General features: G+C 43.3%; 1 protein-coding gene across 1 annotated transcript in view; it reads left to right on the top strand.

Annotated features, from left to right (window-relative positions):
• LOC139365578 (raftlin-like) overlaps window positions 1-18736 on the top strand; it is a 68137-nt gene extending 49401 nt beyond the window's left edge. Inside the window, exons 8-10 of the mRNA XM_071102820.1 lie at window positions 12623-12726; window positions 16325-16400; window positions 17120-18736. Of these exons, the coding sequence (XP_070958921.1) occupies window positions 12623-12726; window positions 16325-16400; window positions 17120-17872 (933 nt within the window). The 3' untranslated portion in view covers window positions 17873-18736. The remainder of the gene's footprint in view (window positions 1-12622; window positions 12727-16324; window positions 16401-17119) is intronic.
• Window positions 18737-19110: the final 374 nt, after the last annotated feature.

Here is a 19110-nt window from a genome sequence, read left to right as displayed (position 1 = left end):
AAGGCTAAATAATAACTGTACAGATGCTCAGAATTCTGCATAGGTCTATGGATGGACATTCTACCTTAGCCAATCAGAAACATACTTCCCATTTTCTTCAATAAATGACTATGCTCTGATGAAGGCCGACTGACAAAGCTCGGCTACAATGAAAGACATTTGCATCTGACTGGAAGACCTTTTCCTATTTCTACAATAAATGACTAAATGAACTGAATAGGACATATAGTAGATGTTCATGGAGCCCACAAAATGAATAACTAGACATAATTTCCTACACAATGAAATTCAAATTAGGACTGTGCTCCCGTCTCTTGTATCAAAAGGAAAATCAATATGAAAGTTCAGCCTTGGATATAATGCAATGCCTCCCCTTATCACTGAGCTCTTAAAGCTGCAACAAAAAGATCCTCTCCTAGAGACCTCTGAGAAATATTCTTTATAGATTTTGCAACCTTGTTATTAGTTATCAGAACAACAACAAAGTAGCTGAATTTGCACTTGTTTAAGCTGATTTCTAGATACATTTATAGGTGTATAGGTCCTTGTAAAAGTATTCAACCCCGTGGCGTTTTTCCTATTTTGTTGCATTACAACCTGTAATTTATGGATTTTTATATGGATTTCATGTAATGGACATACACAAAATAGTCCAAATTGGTGAAGTGAAAAGAAAAAAATGACATGTTTAAAAATATATATATATAATAAATAAAAAACGGAAAAGTGGTGCGTGCATATGTATTCACCCCCTTTGCTATGAAGACCCTAAATAAGATCTGGTGCAACCAATTACCTTCAGAAGTCACATAATTAGTTAAATAAAGTCCACCTTTGTGCAATTTAAGTGTCACGTGATCTAATACTCTTCCGGCGCCGACAGAGATGGCCGCCTCGCTTCGTGTTCCTAGGAAACTATGCAGTATTTTTTTTTTATCCCCTTTTACCCCCTTTTCGTGGTATCCAATTGTTAGTAGTTACTATCTTGTCTCATCGCTACAACTCCCGTACGGGCTCAGGAGAGACTAAGGTCGAAAGCCATGCGTCCTCCGAAACACAACCTATCCAAGCCACACTGCTTCTTAACACAGCGCGCCTCCAACCCGGAAGCCAGCCGCACCAATGTGTCGGAGGAAACACTGTGCACCTGGTAACCTGGTTAGCCTGCACTGCGCCCGGCCCGCCACAGGAGTCGCTAGTGCACGATGAGACCAGGATTTCCCTACCGGCCAAACCCTCCCTAACCCGGACGACGCTAGGCCAATTGTGCGTCGCCCTATGGACCTCCCGGTCGCGGCCGGCTGCGACAGAGCCTGGGCTCGAACCCAGAGTCTCTGGTGGCACTGCAATGCAGTGCCCTAGACCACTGCGTCACCCGGGAGGCCCGTATTCGGGTTTTTTTACGTGTTATTTCTTACATTGGTAATCTTAGGTTTTATTACATACAGTCGGGAGGCACTACTGAATATAAGAGCAACGTCAACTCACCATCATTACGACCAGGAATACGACTTTCCCGAAGCGGATCCTGTGTTTTGCCCACCACCCAGGACAATGGATTGGATCTCAGCTGGCGAACCAAAACAATAACGCCGTAAAAGAGGCAGACAAAGCGGTCTTCTGGTCAGGCTCCAGAGACGGGCACATCTCGCACCACTCCCGAGCATACTACTCACCAATGTCCAGTCTCTTGACAACAAGGTTGATGAAATCTGAGCAAGGGTAACATTCCAGAGAGACATAAGAGACTGTAACGTTCTTTGCTTCACGGAAACATGGCTCACTCGAGACACGCTATCGGAGTCGGCACAGCCAGCTGGTTTCTTCACGCATCGCGCCGACAGAAACAAGCATCTTTCTGGTGAGAAGAGGGGCCTTAACTATGCCTTATTATTAACGAGACGTGGTGTGATCATAACAACATACAGGAACTCAAGTCCTTCTGTTCACCTGACTTAGAATTCCTCACATCAAATGTCGACCGCATTATCTACCAAGAGAATTCTCTTCGATTATAATCACAGCCGCATATATCCCCCCCCCCAAGCAGACACATCGACGGCCTTGAACAAACTTTATTTGACTCTATGTAAACTGGAAACCACATATCCTGAGGCTGAATTCATTGTAGCTGGGGATTTTAACAAGGCTAATCTGAAAACAAGACTCCCTAAATTCTATCAGCATATCGATTGCGCTACCAGGGCTGGTAAAACCCTGGATCATTGTTATTCTAGCTCCGCGACGCATATAAGGCCCTCCTCCGCCCTCCTTTTGGACAAGCTGACCACGACTCAGATTTTGTTTCTCCCAGAGACTAAAACAGGAAGCTCCCGCGCTCAGGTCTGTTCAACGCTGGTCCGACATATCTGATTCCACACTTTAAGATTGCTTCGATCACGTGGATTGGGAACATGACCGAATACAAACAGTGTAGCTATTCCCTCCGCAGGGTCCCCAAGGTCCCCCTGCTCAAGCCAGTGCATGTCCAGGCCCGTCAGAAGTTTGCCAATGACCATCTGGATGATCCAGAGGAGGAATGGGAGAAGGTCATGCGTTCTGATGAGACAAAAATAGAGCTTTTTGGTCTAAACTCCACTCGCCGTGTCTGGAGGAAGAAGAAGAATGAGTACCACCCCAAGAACACCATCCCAACCGTGAAGCATGGAGGTGGAAACATCATTCTTTGGGGATGCTTTTCTGTAAAGGGGACAGGACGACTGCTTCGTATTGAGGGGAGGATGGATGGGGCCATGTATCGCGAGATCTTGGCCAACAGCCTTCTTCCCTCAGTAAGAGCATTGACGATGGGTTGTGGCTTGGTCTTCCAGCATGACAACGACCCGAAACACACAGCCAGGGCAACTAAGGAGTGGCTCCGTAAGAAGCATCTCAAGGTCCTGGAGTGGCCTAGCCAGTCTCCAGACCTGAACCCAATAAAAAATCTTTGGAGGGAGCTGAATGTCCGTATTGCCCAGTGACAGCCTCGAAACCTGAAGGATCTGGAGAAGGTCTGTATGGAGGAGTGGGCCAAAATCCCTGCTGCAGTGTGTGCAAACCGGGTCAAGAAGTACAGGAAACGTATGATCTCTGTAATTGCAAACAAAGGTTTCTGTACCAAATATTAAGTTCTGCTTTTCTGATGTATCAAATACTTATGTCATGCAACAAAATGCAAATTAATTAACAATGTGATTTTCTGGATTTTAGATTCCGTGTCTCACAGTTGAAGTGTACCTATGATAAAAATTACAGACCTCTACATGCTTTGTAAGTAGGAAAACCTGTGTATCAAATACTTGTTCTCCCCACTGTATACACCTCTTCTGAAAGGCCCCAGAGTCTGCAACACCACTAAGCAAGGGGCGCCACCAAGCAAGCGGCACCATGCAGACCAAGGAGGTCTCCAAACAGGTCAGGGACAAAGTTGTGGAGAAGTACAGATCAGGGTTGGGTTATAAAAAATATCCAAAACTTTGAACAGCCCACGGAGCACCATTAAATACATTATTCAAATGTTTTAAGAATATGACACCACAAAACTCACAGACCAGGCAAAGAGGGCATTAATCAGAGAGGCAACAAAGAGACCAAAGATAACTGTGAAGGAGCTGCAAAGCTCCACAGCGGATATTGGAGTATCTGTCCATAGGACCACTTTAAGCCATACATTCCACAGAGCTGGGCTTTGCACTAGAGTGTCCAGAAAAATAAATAAAAAGGCATGTGGGAGACTCCCCAAACATATGGAAGTAGGTACTCTGGTCAGATGAGACAAACATTTTGTTTTTTGGCATTCAAGGAAAACGCTATGTCTGGCACGAACTCAACACCTCTCATCACCCTGAGAACACCAACCTCACAGTGAAGCATGGTGGTGGTAGCACATTGTGGGGATGTTTTTCATTGTCAGGGACTGGGAAACTGGTCAGAATTAAAGGAATGATGGATGGCTCTAAATACAGGGAAATTCTTGAGGGAAACCTGTTTCAGTCTACCAGAGATTTGAGACTGGGACGGAGGTTCACCTTCCAGCAGTACAATAACCCTCAGCATACTGCTAAAGCAACACTTGAGTGGTTTAAGGGGAAAAAATGTATTGGAATGTACTAGTCAATGCCCAGACCTCAATCCAATTGAAAATCTGTGGTACGACTTAAAGATTGCTGTACACCAGCGGAATCCAGTTCAACTTGAAGGAGCTGGAGTAGTTTTGCCTTGAAGAATGGGCAAAAATCTCAGTGGCTAGATGTGTCAAGCTTATAGAGACATACCCCAAGAGACTTGATGCTGTAATTGCTGCAAAAGGTGGCTCTACAAAGTTTTGACTTTGCGGGGCTGAATAGTTATGCACACTCAAGTTCCATTTTTTTGGTCTTATTTCTTGTTTGTTTCACACCCCAAAAATATTTAGCAAGCCAACAAGACAGCTAACAATCACTTCAAACTGAAGCTGAAAAGACTGCAAACTAGCTGCATATTATTTATTTGTACCTGTTTTCTATTGATATTTCTTTGTCCATAAAAATGTGGCCCTTTTCATGATTTCGACTGGCTGAGAAAAGCTGCCTGTCTGTCTTATCCTGACTCCCAACAATTACTATGCGACAGCAGGAGATCGAACTTGAATATTGAAACAATGTTACAAATGTTGGAGAGACAAATGGGAAGGTTTATACAAATCTCCGCTGTTGAAAACTAAATGTTAGATAATGTTTTTTATAGTGGATATCACGTTTATAAATTGCCTGGCTGATGAGACAGTGGATTTCCCAGTCAGATGAAACAGAGTAAATAGGCATTTTAACGTCATAGATTTAGCCGAGGGTAACTTGTGGAATAGACACCGACTGGAATGCGGTTTTAACCTTTCTAGCGGTCGCGGAACCCCTCGACAACATTCCGCTGAAAATGCAGCGCGCGAAATTAAAAAATGTGTTTCGAAATATGTTACTTTCACACATTAACAAGTCCAATACAGCAAATGAAAGATAAACATCTTGTTAATCTACCCATCGTGTCCGATTTCAAAAATGCTTTACAACTAAAGCACAACATATGATTATGTGTGTCCAAGGAAGGGCCAGAAGTATACAGAATGGTGTCGTCTGCGTAGAGGTGGATCAGGGAATCGCCCGCAGCAAGACAAACATCATTGATATATACAGAGAAAAGAGTCGGCCCGAGAATTGAACCCTGTGGCACCCCCATAGAGAATGCCAGAGGACCGGACAACATGCCCTCCGATTTGACACACTGAACTCTGTCTGCAAAGTAGTTGGTGAACCAGGCAAGGCAGTCATTAGAAAAACCGAGGCTACTGAGTCTGCCAATAAGAATATGGTGATTGACAGAGTCGAAAGCCTTGGCCAGGTCGATGAAGACGGCTGCACAGTACTGTCTTTTATCGATGGCGGTTATGATATCGTTTAGTACCTTGAGCGTGGCTGAGGTGCACCCGTGACCGGCTCGGAAACCAGATTGCACAGCGGAGAAGGTAGGGTGGGATTCGAGATGGTCAGTGATCTGTTTGTTGATCATTCAAGCATTTTTAGAAACTTCAGAGTGTTTTCAATCCAATACTAATAATGATATGCATATATTAACATCTGGGAGAGAGTAGGAGGCATTTCACTCTGGGCAAGCTATTCATCCAAAAGTGAAAATGCTGCCCCCTATCCCAAAAAGGTAAACCAATAAGCATTCAGGATTAAACCCATCCATTGCAAAATGTGTCATAAACACATTCTTGGCAACTTCATATAGCATAGATGCTGTAGAGGTCAATAGAACTCAGACCACAGGGATAGAATGGCGCCGGATTGGTGCACATTCAATAAATCTAACAAAGTGGATATTTGTCAAATCCGTCATGATTGATGTATTGTAACAGGACCACAATGTGGTTACTAATGTCCAATTTGGATATATTTGGCTGTTTTCACTGCATAACATTTAGAAGTTGTTCCTTTTCAGGTTTAGAAGAAGTGACTGCTTAAGTAGCGACTCTAGGGGCAGTATTTTCATTTTTGGAAAAAAAACGTTCCCGTTTTAAACGGGATATTTTGTCAGGACAAGATGCTAGAATATGCATATAATTGACAGCTTTGGATAGAAAACACTCTAACGTTTCCAAAACTGCAAAGATATTGAGTATAACAGAACTGATGTTGCAGGCGAAAGCCTGAGAAAATCCAATCCGGAAGTGCCCCATATTTTGAAAGCGCTGCGTTCCAATGAGTCCCTACTGAGCTGTGAATGTCCTATCAACGAGCGTACACTTTCTACGTATTCCCCAAGGTGTCTACAGCATTGTGACGTAGTTTTACGCATTTATGTTGAAGAATAGCCGTAGGCGGCTACATTGCGTAAGTGGTCACATGATGGCTCCCAGGGTGACTCTCGTGTAAAATACAGAGGTAGCCATTACTCCAATCGGTCCTACTGAAAAACTAATTGTCCCGACGAATATATTATCGAATAGATATTAGAAAAACACCTTGAGGATTGATTATAAACAACGTTTGCCATGTTTCTGTCGCTAATTTGGAAAAATTTTCACCTTTTTCGTGACTGCAATTTCCGGGCGTTTTCTCAGCCTAACGTGAAGAACAAACAGAGCTATTTTGCCTACAAAAATAATATTTTGGGAAAAAATGAACTTTGGCTATCTACCTGGGAGTCTCGTGAGTGAAAACATCCGAAGTTCATCAAAGGTAAACGATTTAATTTGATTGCTTTTCTGATTTGTGACAAGGTTGCCTGCTGCTAGCAAGGCATAATGCTATGCTAGGCTATCGATAAACTTACACAAATGCTTGTCTAGCTTTGGCTGTAAAGCATATTTTGAAAATCTGAGATGACAGGGTGATTAACAAAAGGCTAAGATGTGTCTCAATATATTTCATTTGTGATTTTCATGAATAGGAATATTTTCTAGGGATATTTATGTCCGTTGCGTTATGCTAATTAGTGGCAGGCGATGATTACGCTCCCGGATCCGGGATGGGGAGTCACAAGAAGTTAATGCGAACTCCTGTTCGTATAAGCTGGTATAATAGCTACACCAAAGTATTGAGATAAACTTTTGTTATTGACCAAATACTTATTTTCCACCATAATTTGCAAATAAATTCATTAAAAATCCTACAATGTGATTTTCTGGATTTTTTTCTTTCTCATTTTGTCTGTCATAGTTGAAGTGTACCTATGATGACAATTACAGGCCTCTCTCATCGTTATAAGTAGGAGAACTTGCACAATTGGTGGCTGATTAAATACTTTTTTGCCCCACTGTATATATATAGAATAGAAGATAGCATTGTTCATTTATGGTGCAAGGCTAACAAACCGCTAATCGCTAACAGTCATGCTAAAATGCTCATGCATTCCAATGCAAAATGCTAACTGTAGTGCTAGCGGGAAGCGCGAGCTAGCTAACAAGCTCAATACATGGTAATTGTACACAATAAACCACAAAACTTAGCTCCACATAACATGACACAGATCTCAAGGCACTTACGTTTAGATGCACGCACAATTAAACATCAGTCATACAGGGATTCAGTCCACAGTAGGAAAACTTCAGCAGGAGGGAAAACTGTGGAAGTGCTCATCAGGATGGAGATAGCACGTTTCTGACATAGACCAACTGAAACTGAAGTCCCGGAAATTAAGACTGCTGATAGGCTGAACAAGATGTGATTATAAGTATTTGGCGTGACCTTGGCCAATAAGACACTAACACTGAAAAGGAGGCTAAACTGCCCGACTAGAGCTAACCATAAAGGATGGCTAGAATCAGCTGACTGAAGCTGGCCATTTTAACAGGTGTCATCGGTCAGAGGGCCTCTCATGTTAACTTGTAGTCTAGACTCTAGTTCTCCCAACATTTGTCTGTCATGGTGCTATGCTTGATTTATATGATGTAATGAGCTGAAATATGCCATCAATCCTATTGGTGCTGCCTGATTTGCGCAGCCAATTAACATGCAGTGGGTGTTGCAAAATGTTGAATAGCCAGAATAGACTAAATTATAATCTCTGTCAGATGAATTCCTCGTACCTACAATTCTGCATGTTTTGAAAGCAGTAACTCCCCTCAATTAATTCTGAACAATTCATGACATTTCAGGACCAAGAACATGGATTCAAAATAGCTTCTGAAGTTTCATAATTTTATGTTCATTAATGAGAAAATGTGGCCGTTATTTTCCATTTCCTGAAAAGTTTGTGTTTTGGAGATGAGTTTTTCATTCAACAGCACCAATGGGTCTTGGGGAAATTAGTAATAACTTGCATGACTTTTTAAAGATTATCTAAGCATAGATATTGCTTGTTATTTGGCTTTTTACTGAAATATTTATTTTAACACATACTGGTCAAAAGTAAACCAAGGCATGTCAATAGTCATGTAGCAGCAGGTGTGGCAGGGAGACCACTGAAGGGATCATTAAAGTGTATCCTTTGCCAATGATTTATTTTTCCTCTGAAGCCGAGGTGAGACGAGCTGACCTATATAAAGAGACCAATTTTCACTTTCCCTGCATGAGTCCACTCCTATGGTCAGACTAGTTTGATGAGGGATGTGGAAATTATGCTCATGGCTTGTGGATGAGGAAGTTCCCAGAGAATTCTGCTCACCGAAATATGTGACTAATAATTGGTTGACATCTAGGCTAACTACAATGGTTAAATGTCAAAATGTTGACATATTCTATTGAAACTATGTTGATTATTATTACTCTTATTATTATTATTATACTGTATATGGTGTGATTAGTCTTCATTACAGCTGTTGGTTTTCAAAAATGTTCTCAGTCTCTCAATGATTGACATGCAGAGTAGGGACTTTTAAGCCTCGTTTCAGGATACACTGTCCATAAAAATACAATGAGATTGTGGTGGAAGAAGTGCAGCCCGGTCCAAAGACAAAGTGATAGCTAGAAGGCTAGAGGAGTAGCCTAGATCATTTCCCTGGGCTGATAGACCAGACTACGGCCTGTAAAAACATGAAGGTCTGTCAATTCTTCTCAAATAGAAACGGTTGAGAATTACCTCAAAACAATAGAGCTCTGTTTTCTTTCCTCCAACTCTTTGTGAACTCAACACCACCCTGCTAGTTTTAATCTATAACACGGTTCTGTTTTCAAATCTTAGCCCCTACCTCACTGTTCTCCACTCTTGATAATGTAGCCCTTTTACCGCCCTAGCTTGCACCCTACCCTGTTTTTATATATAGATTATATTTAACACAAAAATCAGAACACAGAGTTATTGCTAAGGCCCCGGGTTCCGTTTCTCATGTGCTGATGCAGCAAGGTGACCACGGTGAGATCAGGGGGAGGGAATCTTCCAAAACATGATTCAGTCAGTCGAGTCTCAGTTACGCTCAGGAATGAAGAGGGCCATTAAACAAAACTTATTTCCCAATTTACTTTGCTTTTATGGCTTTGAAAATGTGTCCATTTCTGGCAGAGGTTCCAACACAAACCCTAAAACACAGCTCTCACAGCTCTGGATATTCGGAGGGATACTGGGACAGCAAATGCCAATGTAAATAACAGTTTCAACAGAGCCCTCTCTACCCTACTGCAGTGTTTCTCAAACAATGGGTCCTGGCCAATTCTCACTGGCTTGTGGCTTAAGACTTGATTGTGAGGCCTCCCGGGTGGCGCAGTGGTTAAGGGCGCTGTACTGCAGCGCCAGCTGTGCCACCAGAGAGTCTGGGTTCACGCCCAGGCTCTGTTGTAATCGGCCGCGACCGGGAGGTCCGTAGGGATATCCTTGTCTCATCGCGCACCAGCGATTCCTGTGGCGGGCCGGGCGCAGTGCACGCTAACCAAGGTTGCCAGGTGCACGGTGTTTCCTCCGACACATTGGTGCGGCTGGCTTCCGGGTTGGATGCGCGCTGTGTTAAGAAGCAGTGCGGCTTGGTTGGGTTGTGTATCGGAGGACGCATAACTTTCAACCTTCGTCTCTCCCGAGCCTGTACGGGAGTTGTAGCGATGAGACAATAGTAGCTACTAAACAATTGGATACCACGAAATTGGGGAGAAAACGGGGTAAAAATAAATAAATAAATAATACATTATCTGTTGGTTTGGGACCCACTGCCCTCAGCCTGTCCTGTGGATGCCCGTGTAGAACTACAACGTGTGCATGGATATATATATATATATATATATATATATACACTGCTCAAAAAAATAAAGGGAACACTTAAACAACACAATGTAACTCCAAGTCAATGACATTTCTGTGAAATCAAACTGTCCACTTAGGAAGCAACACTGATTGACAATAAATTTCACATGCTGTTGTGCAAATGGAATAGACAACAGGTGGAAATTATAGGCAATTAGCAAGACACCCCCAATAAAGGAGTGGTTCTGCAGGTGGTGACCACAGACCACTTCTCAGTTCCTATGCTTCCTGGCTGATGTTTTGGATGCTGGCGGTGCTTACACTCTAGTGGTAGCATGAGACGGAGTCTACAACCCACACAAGTGGCTCAGGTAGTGCAGCTCATCCAGGATGGCACATCAATGCGAGCTGTGGCTAGAAGGTTTGCTGTGTCTGTCAGCGTAGTGTCCAGAGCATGGAGGCGCTACCAGGAGACAGGCCAGTACATCAGGAGACGTGGAGGAGGCCGTAGGAGGGCAACAACCCAGCAGCAGGACCCCTACCTCCGCCTTTGTGCAAGGAGGAGCAGGAGGAGCACTGCCAGAGCCCTGCAAAATGACCTCCAGCAGGCCACAATTGTGCATGTGTCTGCTCAAACGGTCAGAAACAGACTCCATGAGGGTGGTATGAGGGCCCGACGTCCACAGGTGGGGGTTGTACTTACAGCCCAACATCTGGCATTTGACAGAAAACACCAAGATTGGCAAATTCGCCACTGGCGCCCTGTGCTCTTCACAGATGAAAGCAGGTTCACACTATGAACATGTGACAGACGTGACAGAGTCTGGAGACGCCGTGGAGAACGTTCTGCTGCCTGCAACATCCTCCAGCATGACCGGTTTGGCGGTGGGTCAGTCATTGTGTGGGGTGGCATTTCTTTGAGGGGCCGCACAGCCCTCCATGTGCTCGCCAGAGGTAGCCTAACTGCCATTAGGTACCGAGATGAGATCCTCAGACCCCTTGTGAGACCATATGCTGGTGCGGTTGGCCCTGGGTTCCTCCTAATGCAAGACAATGCTAGACCTCATGTGGCTGGAGTGTGTCAGCAGTTCCTGCAAGAGGAAGGCATTGATGCTATGAACTGGCCCGCCCGTTCCCCAGACCTGAATCCAATTGAGCACATCTGGGACATCATGTCTCGCTCCATCCACCAATGCCACGTTGCACCACAGACTGTCCAGGAGTTGGAGGATGCTTTAGTCCAGGTCTGGGAGGAGATCCCTCAGGAGACCATCCGCCACCTCATCAGGATCAGGCCCAGGCATTGTAGGGAGGTCATACAGGCACGTGGAGGTCACACACACTACTGAGCCTCATTTTGACTTGTTTTAAGGACATTACATCAAAGTTGGATCAGCCTGTAGTGTGGTTTTCCACTTTAATTTTGAGTGTGACTCCAAATCCAGACCTCCATGGGTTGATAAATTTGATTTCCATTGATCATTTTTGTGTGATTTTGTTGTCAGCACATTCAACTATGTAAAGAAAAAAGTATTTAATAAGAATATTTCATTCATTCAGATCTAGGATGTGTTATTTTAGTGTTCCCTTTATTTTTTGGAGCAGTGTATTTCTTTTCAAATCTGACATGTGCTGTGGTTTGTCAGTGAGGGCAGATGCAGAGGAGATGGAACACCACAAACACACTTCCTGTGTGAGCAGAGGCGTTAGCGCATGTGTGCGTGCGACGAGCGTGTGTCTTTAACCCAAATCTCATGTGCACTACACTATCATACCAAAAAGAAAAATCTAACAGAAATGCATGTATTTTGCTATGCATCATACATAGTTCATCATCTGTTGTCAAGAGCTTGGGTAATCGTGGATATTTTCATGGGGTTTTAATGGTCTATGTGTTTATGCATGCATACATTTATGCGTGTGTGTGCCTGTCTGCCTGCGTGTGTGTTTTCATACGTTGGAATTTTGGGTAAAGATTACTTGTCATGCAAATGGGCACAGTTATTGTCATAATTGTCATTTCTGTTCAAATGTTTTGAGTATCGTAATGCATCTCTGAAAAATAGCTACGACAAACCTAATGAGTACAACCCAGCTTTGGTAACACCCCTGTCTCAGAAACCTCTTGGAACTTTTGGAAATGAAGCTACTCCCAACGGTGCCATTCTGCTCGTAAAATGATTACTAACTTTACCCACTTCACGTAAAAATGAAAAACTGCTATCGAGTCATTTATTTCTACTTGAATATGAAGTTGAATCCCCCCTTCTCTTAAAATGAATATGCATTATGACTATTATGATAATTATTTTTGAAGTTCACAGTTATTGTCTATAATTGTCAGTAATAGGATTAAACGATAATTGTGCCAGCCCTACTCGTACTTGTGCTTGTGCGTACGTGTATGCATGCGTGTGTATAGTGTTTGTGTGTAACTGGAGTATGTAATATTCATGTGTTTGTATTCTCTCTTTAGGGCTTGCAGGTGAAGACAGACTATGTTCCCCTGCTCCAGTCTCTTGCCATGTACGGCTGGAGACTAACGTGTGTGCTGCCTACACCCATCATCAAGACCAACAGGTAACTACTTTCACCTTCCAATAAACACTCTCACTAATGTTGAGTTAGGGCCTGAATGACCACCATATCTCCTGGTTACCTAACTCTGGTATCGATTGGTCAACCTGATTAACCCTCTGGAGATTACACTGCCTTCTCTTTGATTTCAAAGAGCACCCATCTCATTTGGACAAAGCAATGGTCAGCCCATATCACTGTTCAGTTAACAGCTCAACTTAAATGGATTATGAAGTCAGTCAGAAGAACTCAACAGGTTGTTCAACGAAAATACTAACTGGCCCCAATTGGCAGGTTCATTCGTAACAGCGTGTGGTGCGAGACAGTTTAAACCCACAAATGTGTGTAACTGGAAAATCCCTTCAGAGAAATGTAACGGTTCTTCTGCTCAGCCTCTGCTGACTCATTCATCTTATATGAGGACTATGCACGCACACATTCGCTAGCAGTCAACAACTCAGTCATCTATCAGCAGCCACAACATGTCTTCCAAGTCTCTCACCTGAAACCCCACTTTACACAGTCACAAGCACAATCACTCATCATTATCACAAGTCAGAACACGTCCAATCCAATGATATGTACCCCTTGCATTGACCTTTGAAGAATATAACTAAATAAATATCTTGTGAGCTTAGTTCAACTGTCGTACCACATCAGAACCCAAAATGGAAGCTTGTTTTACTCCAATGTTTGTAAACAAAGTAAAGGCAAACAAACACTGTATAGCCTGAACACATGGTTAAAACTATCATTTTAATATCATGGATGGTCCTTGCATCCATAGAATTTGAGTGGTAACATTTCTCCGACCCCATGCCCCCGTTTTTGACTGAAACAGTGGTGGGGAGAACACTTTGTTATTGTTTCAACTACTGATTGCTGCTAGTACTTGGAGTCTCCATAAGCGTGACACAACACATAACTCTTTATGTGTTGTGTCACGCTTATGGAGACTCCAAGTATATGCTTAGAGTTCAACACGGTTGCAGTTCTATGTTTACCTTGCGTGACCTTGTCTCTGGGGGTCGTCGTGTTAGTGACCGTTCCGGAGCATAGCTGATTAATTACCGCTCTATTTTCCTCCCTTGTTTTTTCATCACTCTTTATTTGTATCTCTCTCTCTCAAATTGCAACAACACAACAGCGCAACATGGCTAATTAATCAGAGAGCCGGCCTAGATACAACACAGCAACGCTCATTTCTCTCCATCTCTGAAACACTCGTCTCTTTGTGCACAGCAACGATAGCTGATGACCCATTTCAGATTAGCTTGTTCATTACACTTGTATTATGTTGACTCTTCCATTTTCACAACTATATTAAAGCTAATGCACGTTGGGATACTATCTGAGGATGAGCAAAGTGCACTTCTTCCAATGGGGTCTACATGGACTCTGATCTGCATAGACCTACGTACACACTAGTTAGCATCTAAAGTGAACATCCACCGGGACTCAAGGCTTCTTTAATCAACGTAACATGAATGTGAAGGTGCATGTGGTAATGTACAGCATATTTCTGCCACATGAAACATGTTACGTTTGGTGTAAATCTGATGTTTGGACATCGTAACTGTTTTAAGTAAATAAGTAAGTGCTTCATTATACCGTTATAAATGCTTAACATTACACTACAGAAAACATGAATAAAGCTGAATTGAACAACCACAGGTAACCACTAAACATGATACACCAAGTTCCCCTACCACTGTACCAAAGAAAGTATTGTTGCTGGTATATGAAGTTTCTGTTCCAGTACTGCAGACACTGACAGCTATGAGAGGACTGTAGCAACAAGACACTGACAGCTATGAGAGGACTGTAGCAACAAGACACTGACAGCTATGAGAGGACTGTAGCAACAAGACACTGACAGCTATGAGAGGACTGTAGCAACAAGACACTGACAGCTATGAGAGGACTGTAGCAACAAGACACTGACAGCTATGAGAGGACTGTAGCAACAAGACACTGACAGCTATGAGAAGACTGTAGCAACAAGACACTGACAGCTATGAGAGGACTGTAGCAACAAGACACTGACAGCTATGAGAGGACTGTAGCAACAAGACACTGACAGCTATGAGAGGACTGTAGCAACAAGACACTGACAGCTATGAGAGGACTGTAGCAACAAGACACTGACAGCTATGAGAGGACTGTAGCAACAAGACACTGACAGCTATGAGAGGACTGTAGCAACAAGGGGCCTGTAATTCATCCGCTCCGTTCTACTTTAATGGGCTTGGGCTTTTTCTTAGGACTCCGGTTGGCTTTTCCGCTTTCATTCAGCAGGAAGCTGTCGGGCAATATGACAGCCTGGAAAATAGGTTGTTGGAAACACAGGGTAAGGAGGGAGGGATGGGAAAGGGGGGTGGTTTAGATAGTAAGCCTCTACAGGAGATCTGGAAGCCCATTTGATGTTGTGGGGAAGATTTGCAGCCAGCGCTATACCGTTGTCACCCTATCATACATTTCCGTTGTTCTTCATATGCCAAGTTAAGGATCCAGCTTAACTCAAAGCTGCTTCTTCCCCATGTGTATAAGAGTACATATATTTTAACGGATGAGGGAGTCCGAGAGAGGAAGTGACAGAGAGAGCGATCTGGAGAGGGAGAGCAGGGGAAATACAAAAGAGAGAAGGGAGAAGGGAAAGGACAGAGAAAGTCTACATGAAGCTCACAGAAGAGGAAGAAGCAGAGAAGTAAAGTGAAGGAGACAGATAGTTAGAAACAGCAGGCTAAAGTAAGAAACAGAGTCGATACGTGCATGTCGGATGGAAAGATGAAGGAGAGAAGCAGAGAGAAGGTTATGCGTGTGAGATGGAACAAAGAGAGATGAACAGGAGAAAGAGCAAGCACGAGAGACCGGAAGCCCTCTGATGACAGAATCTCCTCTGTGGATTAGTCTGTCTGTCATCTGTGCTGTATGGATTATCCATAAATGAACACAGAGTGTGACATGTGCATGGACAGGGATTATTTTGGAGAGGTTTATGAGGACAGCCATGTTTTGGGGAAACCAGTAAACATGGTCTCTTTCTCTTGGTCTCTGAACTCTCTCCTAAGCATAGAACATATTCACATTTACATACATCATTTCTCCAAATTCCTTTTTGGTTTCTCGTGTTAACAAGAAAGGACAGAAAGGGAAGGAAGCAGAATTATCGAGGTTGACCACTGCTATGTAACTCACATCTGTGGTAGATGTCAGCTATTAATATAGCATCAGCGCTGACCATACTAGTCACACAAACCATTATAAGGTCTACCCTGGAGTGTGGATTCCTCCCCCATGTGGAACTGGAGCATTATAATACAAACTGCATTTTCCATTCCTCTCTCCCTTGCTCTGAAATGACCCCAAGTATTTCTAAAGAGCTTGTGGCAATCTTGTGGCAATCTGATTTGTGTGACATGGATTTCTTTATCGATGGTACAGATGTTGTTCTCTACAAATAAAGTAACAATCAAGAAAATGGCTATGGTTTCCAAAGTTATTTGTATTTCAGTTCTAATTATATTCTCACTCCCTCCCTCTCTCCAATTTCACCTCTACCTGTTATCTCTCCATCTCCCTATCTCTCCCTCTGCCCTAGTGATGGAAGTTTGGCCACCAAGCAGGTCGTTTTTCTTCAGAGACCTGTCCTTCCCCGCAAGAGGGGGGACTCCAAGGTGTGTGACCTCTCATTGTGACCCCTCCTAGTGTTTGTCTTGGCACATGTGGGTCGACTCGCAGCTTGTTCACTAGCCAGAGCAGCGCTCCAAGGCCAACATCACCCCTCACCATACCACACTTCTTTTTGTTTTCACAGAGATAAATATGCACACTGCCGGTCAAATGTGAATGAACCCCTTTCTTCCTGAGATATGAGCCATTCTGTGGTAACCACGGCAATGCATGTTGAGAAAGAACTTTCCATTTGACCCCAGATTGTACTGATATAACCTCCAGATTTGACCTTTGTCCTTTGTGGAATGAATCTATGTTGATATTGTCTGTGACCTGAATTTAAACTCTGGTCACCATTGGCAACGAAACTGATGGGCAATAACCCTGGCAGAGTGGGGCAGAGAATGATAATGTGAATGTTTGTGTGCAGGAAACATGCCGTTTGCCTCAGTATACTGTAAGTCTCAGCTAAAAGAGTGTCACTGGAGGCAATCTCAAAAAATATTACCAGCGATATTTTCTTGTTTGGTCTGTACCCTTGAAGGCACCAATCAATTCCTTTGAAATTGCCATTTCATTCCCCACAATGAGAATCATTTTAATTAGTTCTTTCCAAGTTTGCTATTATGTCCATTTCCAACAGTCTGTCTGTCCATCCTTAACATGACCAATGGAACAGCAGTTTAGAGAAACGTTCTTACACAAACATCCTGTCTTTCAGAAACTGATATTCAAAAGCAAGTCCAACAAGAACTCTGTTAAAGACACGTCAAAAAACAAGAAGAAGAAGAAAAACAAGCAATCGGCAGCAGAGAAAGATCTGGAAGATTCCAAGATTCTTGATGATGGGGAAAAGGTGCTCAAAGAGGAGAGGAACGTGAAGGGAAACAGGGGGAACAAAAAGGAGAAAGTGAAAGAGGTGAAGGTAGAGACTGTGTGTAAAGAGGGTGAGGCTCCCTGTGAGGTGGAGGAAGAGAAAAAAGTTGAGGCAGAAACTGAGGAAGGGGTAGAAAGCGGGGTAGAAACTGGGGAGGAGAGAGTTGGAGCTGCAGGAACAGATGACAAGAGCGACAAAGAGGGGAGAGTGCAGGAGGGAGAAGAAGCAGGGGCAGAGACTGAGGAGGAAAGAGATGGAGAGAGGGAGATCGTGGAAGAGAAAGAAAATGGGGTGGCAGTTGATGATGAAACCGAAACTACCAAGGGGTCAGAGGTGGAGGTGGAGACCAAAGAGCAAGGGCAGAAAGAGGAGAAAGGGGGAGTAGCTGAAATGGAAGTGAAGGAAAATGGGGTTGAGACTAAGGAAGAGACAAATGGAGGGGAAGACAATGGAGAAACTGAGAATGTTGACTTGCAACAAGACCCAGCTGACCAGGATGAACATTTAGTGCAGGAGGTGCAAAAGGCAGTAAAGGATGATGGACAGATCAAATTGACCAATCAATGCCCCGAAGAAAGTCAAAGGTCAGATGTGTAAACCTCTTCAGACCACAGCAGACATCACACCTAAGGGGTTTCCTACCCATCAATCATTTACCTACAAAACATCATAACCTGAGATAGGGGCTCCACAAAGTCACCATTACCCCCTGGAACAGCCTAAATTGCTGCAACATCCTCCTACCATGCAATCACTCTATCCTCTGCAGCATCTCTCCACAATGGACACACACCAGTCTCTCTCACAGCCTCAGACTGATCCTATGCCTATACATAGAGAACGTACATAACTGAGAATGATGCGCAGGATACTAATGTACGAGAGTCACTGGATATAATGGACAAATTGATGGAACCAGTGGGGCTTGGGTCTGAAGAAACACAGACTTTAACCAGGCAAACTCGCTTGTCCTTATTTGTACAGGACCATAGTGGTACAGTTACTGTATGTCACATGGGTTTAGATGAGGAGCACTGTGGGAAATGTAGTGGCTGTTGTTGCGACAGGCAATCCAATGCAAGGTGAATGGAACTTGATTTACTTTTAGCACATAATGTAAAGTACTACAGATGATGCTGATAATCGCTTTGATTCTTATAGTAGGTATGATGCATTCGCCTTGCATTCCGAATGTGTCAATATCCAAGCCAAGTCAAGGGTTTGATAATGGAGTAAATCTGCATTGAATGTGTGTGGGTGAGTGGAAGTGAAGTGTGATGAGAACCAAACATGGAAATGTTGAGTCAACTTTGAGAGTTTACACACGTTTGATTTTAATAGCTTTTCCAATCAATGGTCATTAAAAAGTACTTGGCAAGTATGAGGGCAAGGTTATGGGCTGTGCCACGACTGGGTGTTCAAGATAGAAACGGAGCACAGAAGAAGTAAAAAAAAAAAAAATGATTGAGCAATTTGGAATAGCTGTGTTCGAATTGCCTTTTTCCATTGACTTTGCTTTAGTATTTCACCTCAAGCTTTTAAAAGCCCCTCTTGACGGTGTCATTTCTGACCATACCAAAATCATTACGTAGTCTTTCAAGGTATCATGTTGCTTTTCATTTTAAAGTGGTGCTGCATCGATGCTGTGTGGAGAAATCATTAACCGGCTAATGGACGTTGTCAGTGGGGTGTCAGTCAAGTCATACATTTATAATGGAGGTCACTTATGTGGCTATGGACAGTGGAAAACCTCACCTCGGAAAAATAACAAATAGCACTTCATTTGGATTGTGATTTTCATAGGGATTGATTTTTCTTGTGCTGCAGTTGCTAAG

This window comes from Oncorhynchus clarkii, chromosome 2 (genome assembly GCF_045791955.1).
Source record: "Oncorhynchus clarkii lewisi isolate Uvic-CL-2024 chromosome 2, UVic_Ocla_1.0, whole genome shotgun sequence".
NCBI lineage: Eukaryota > Metazoa > Chordata > Actinopteri > Salmoniformes > Salmonidae > Oncorhynchus > Oncorhynchus clarkii.
This window is presented reverse-complemented; position numbering and strand designations above follow the sequence as displayed.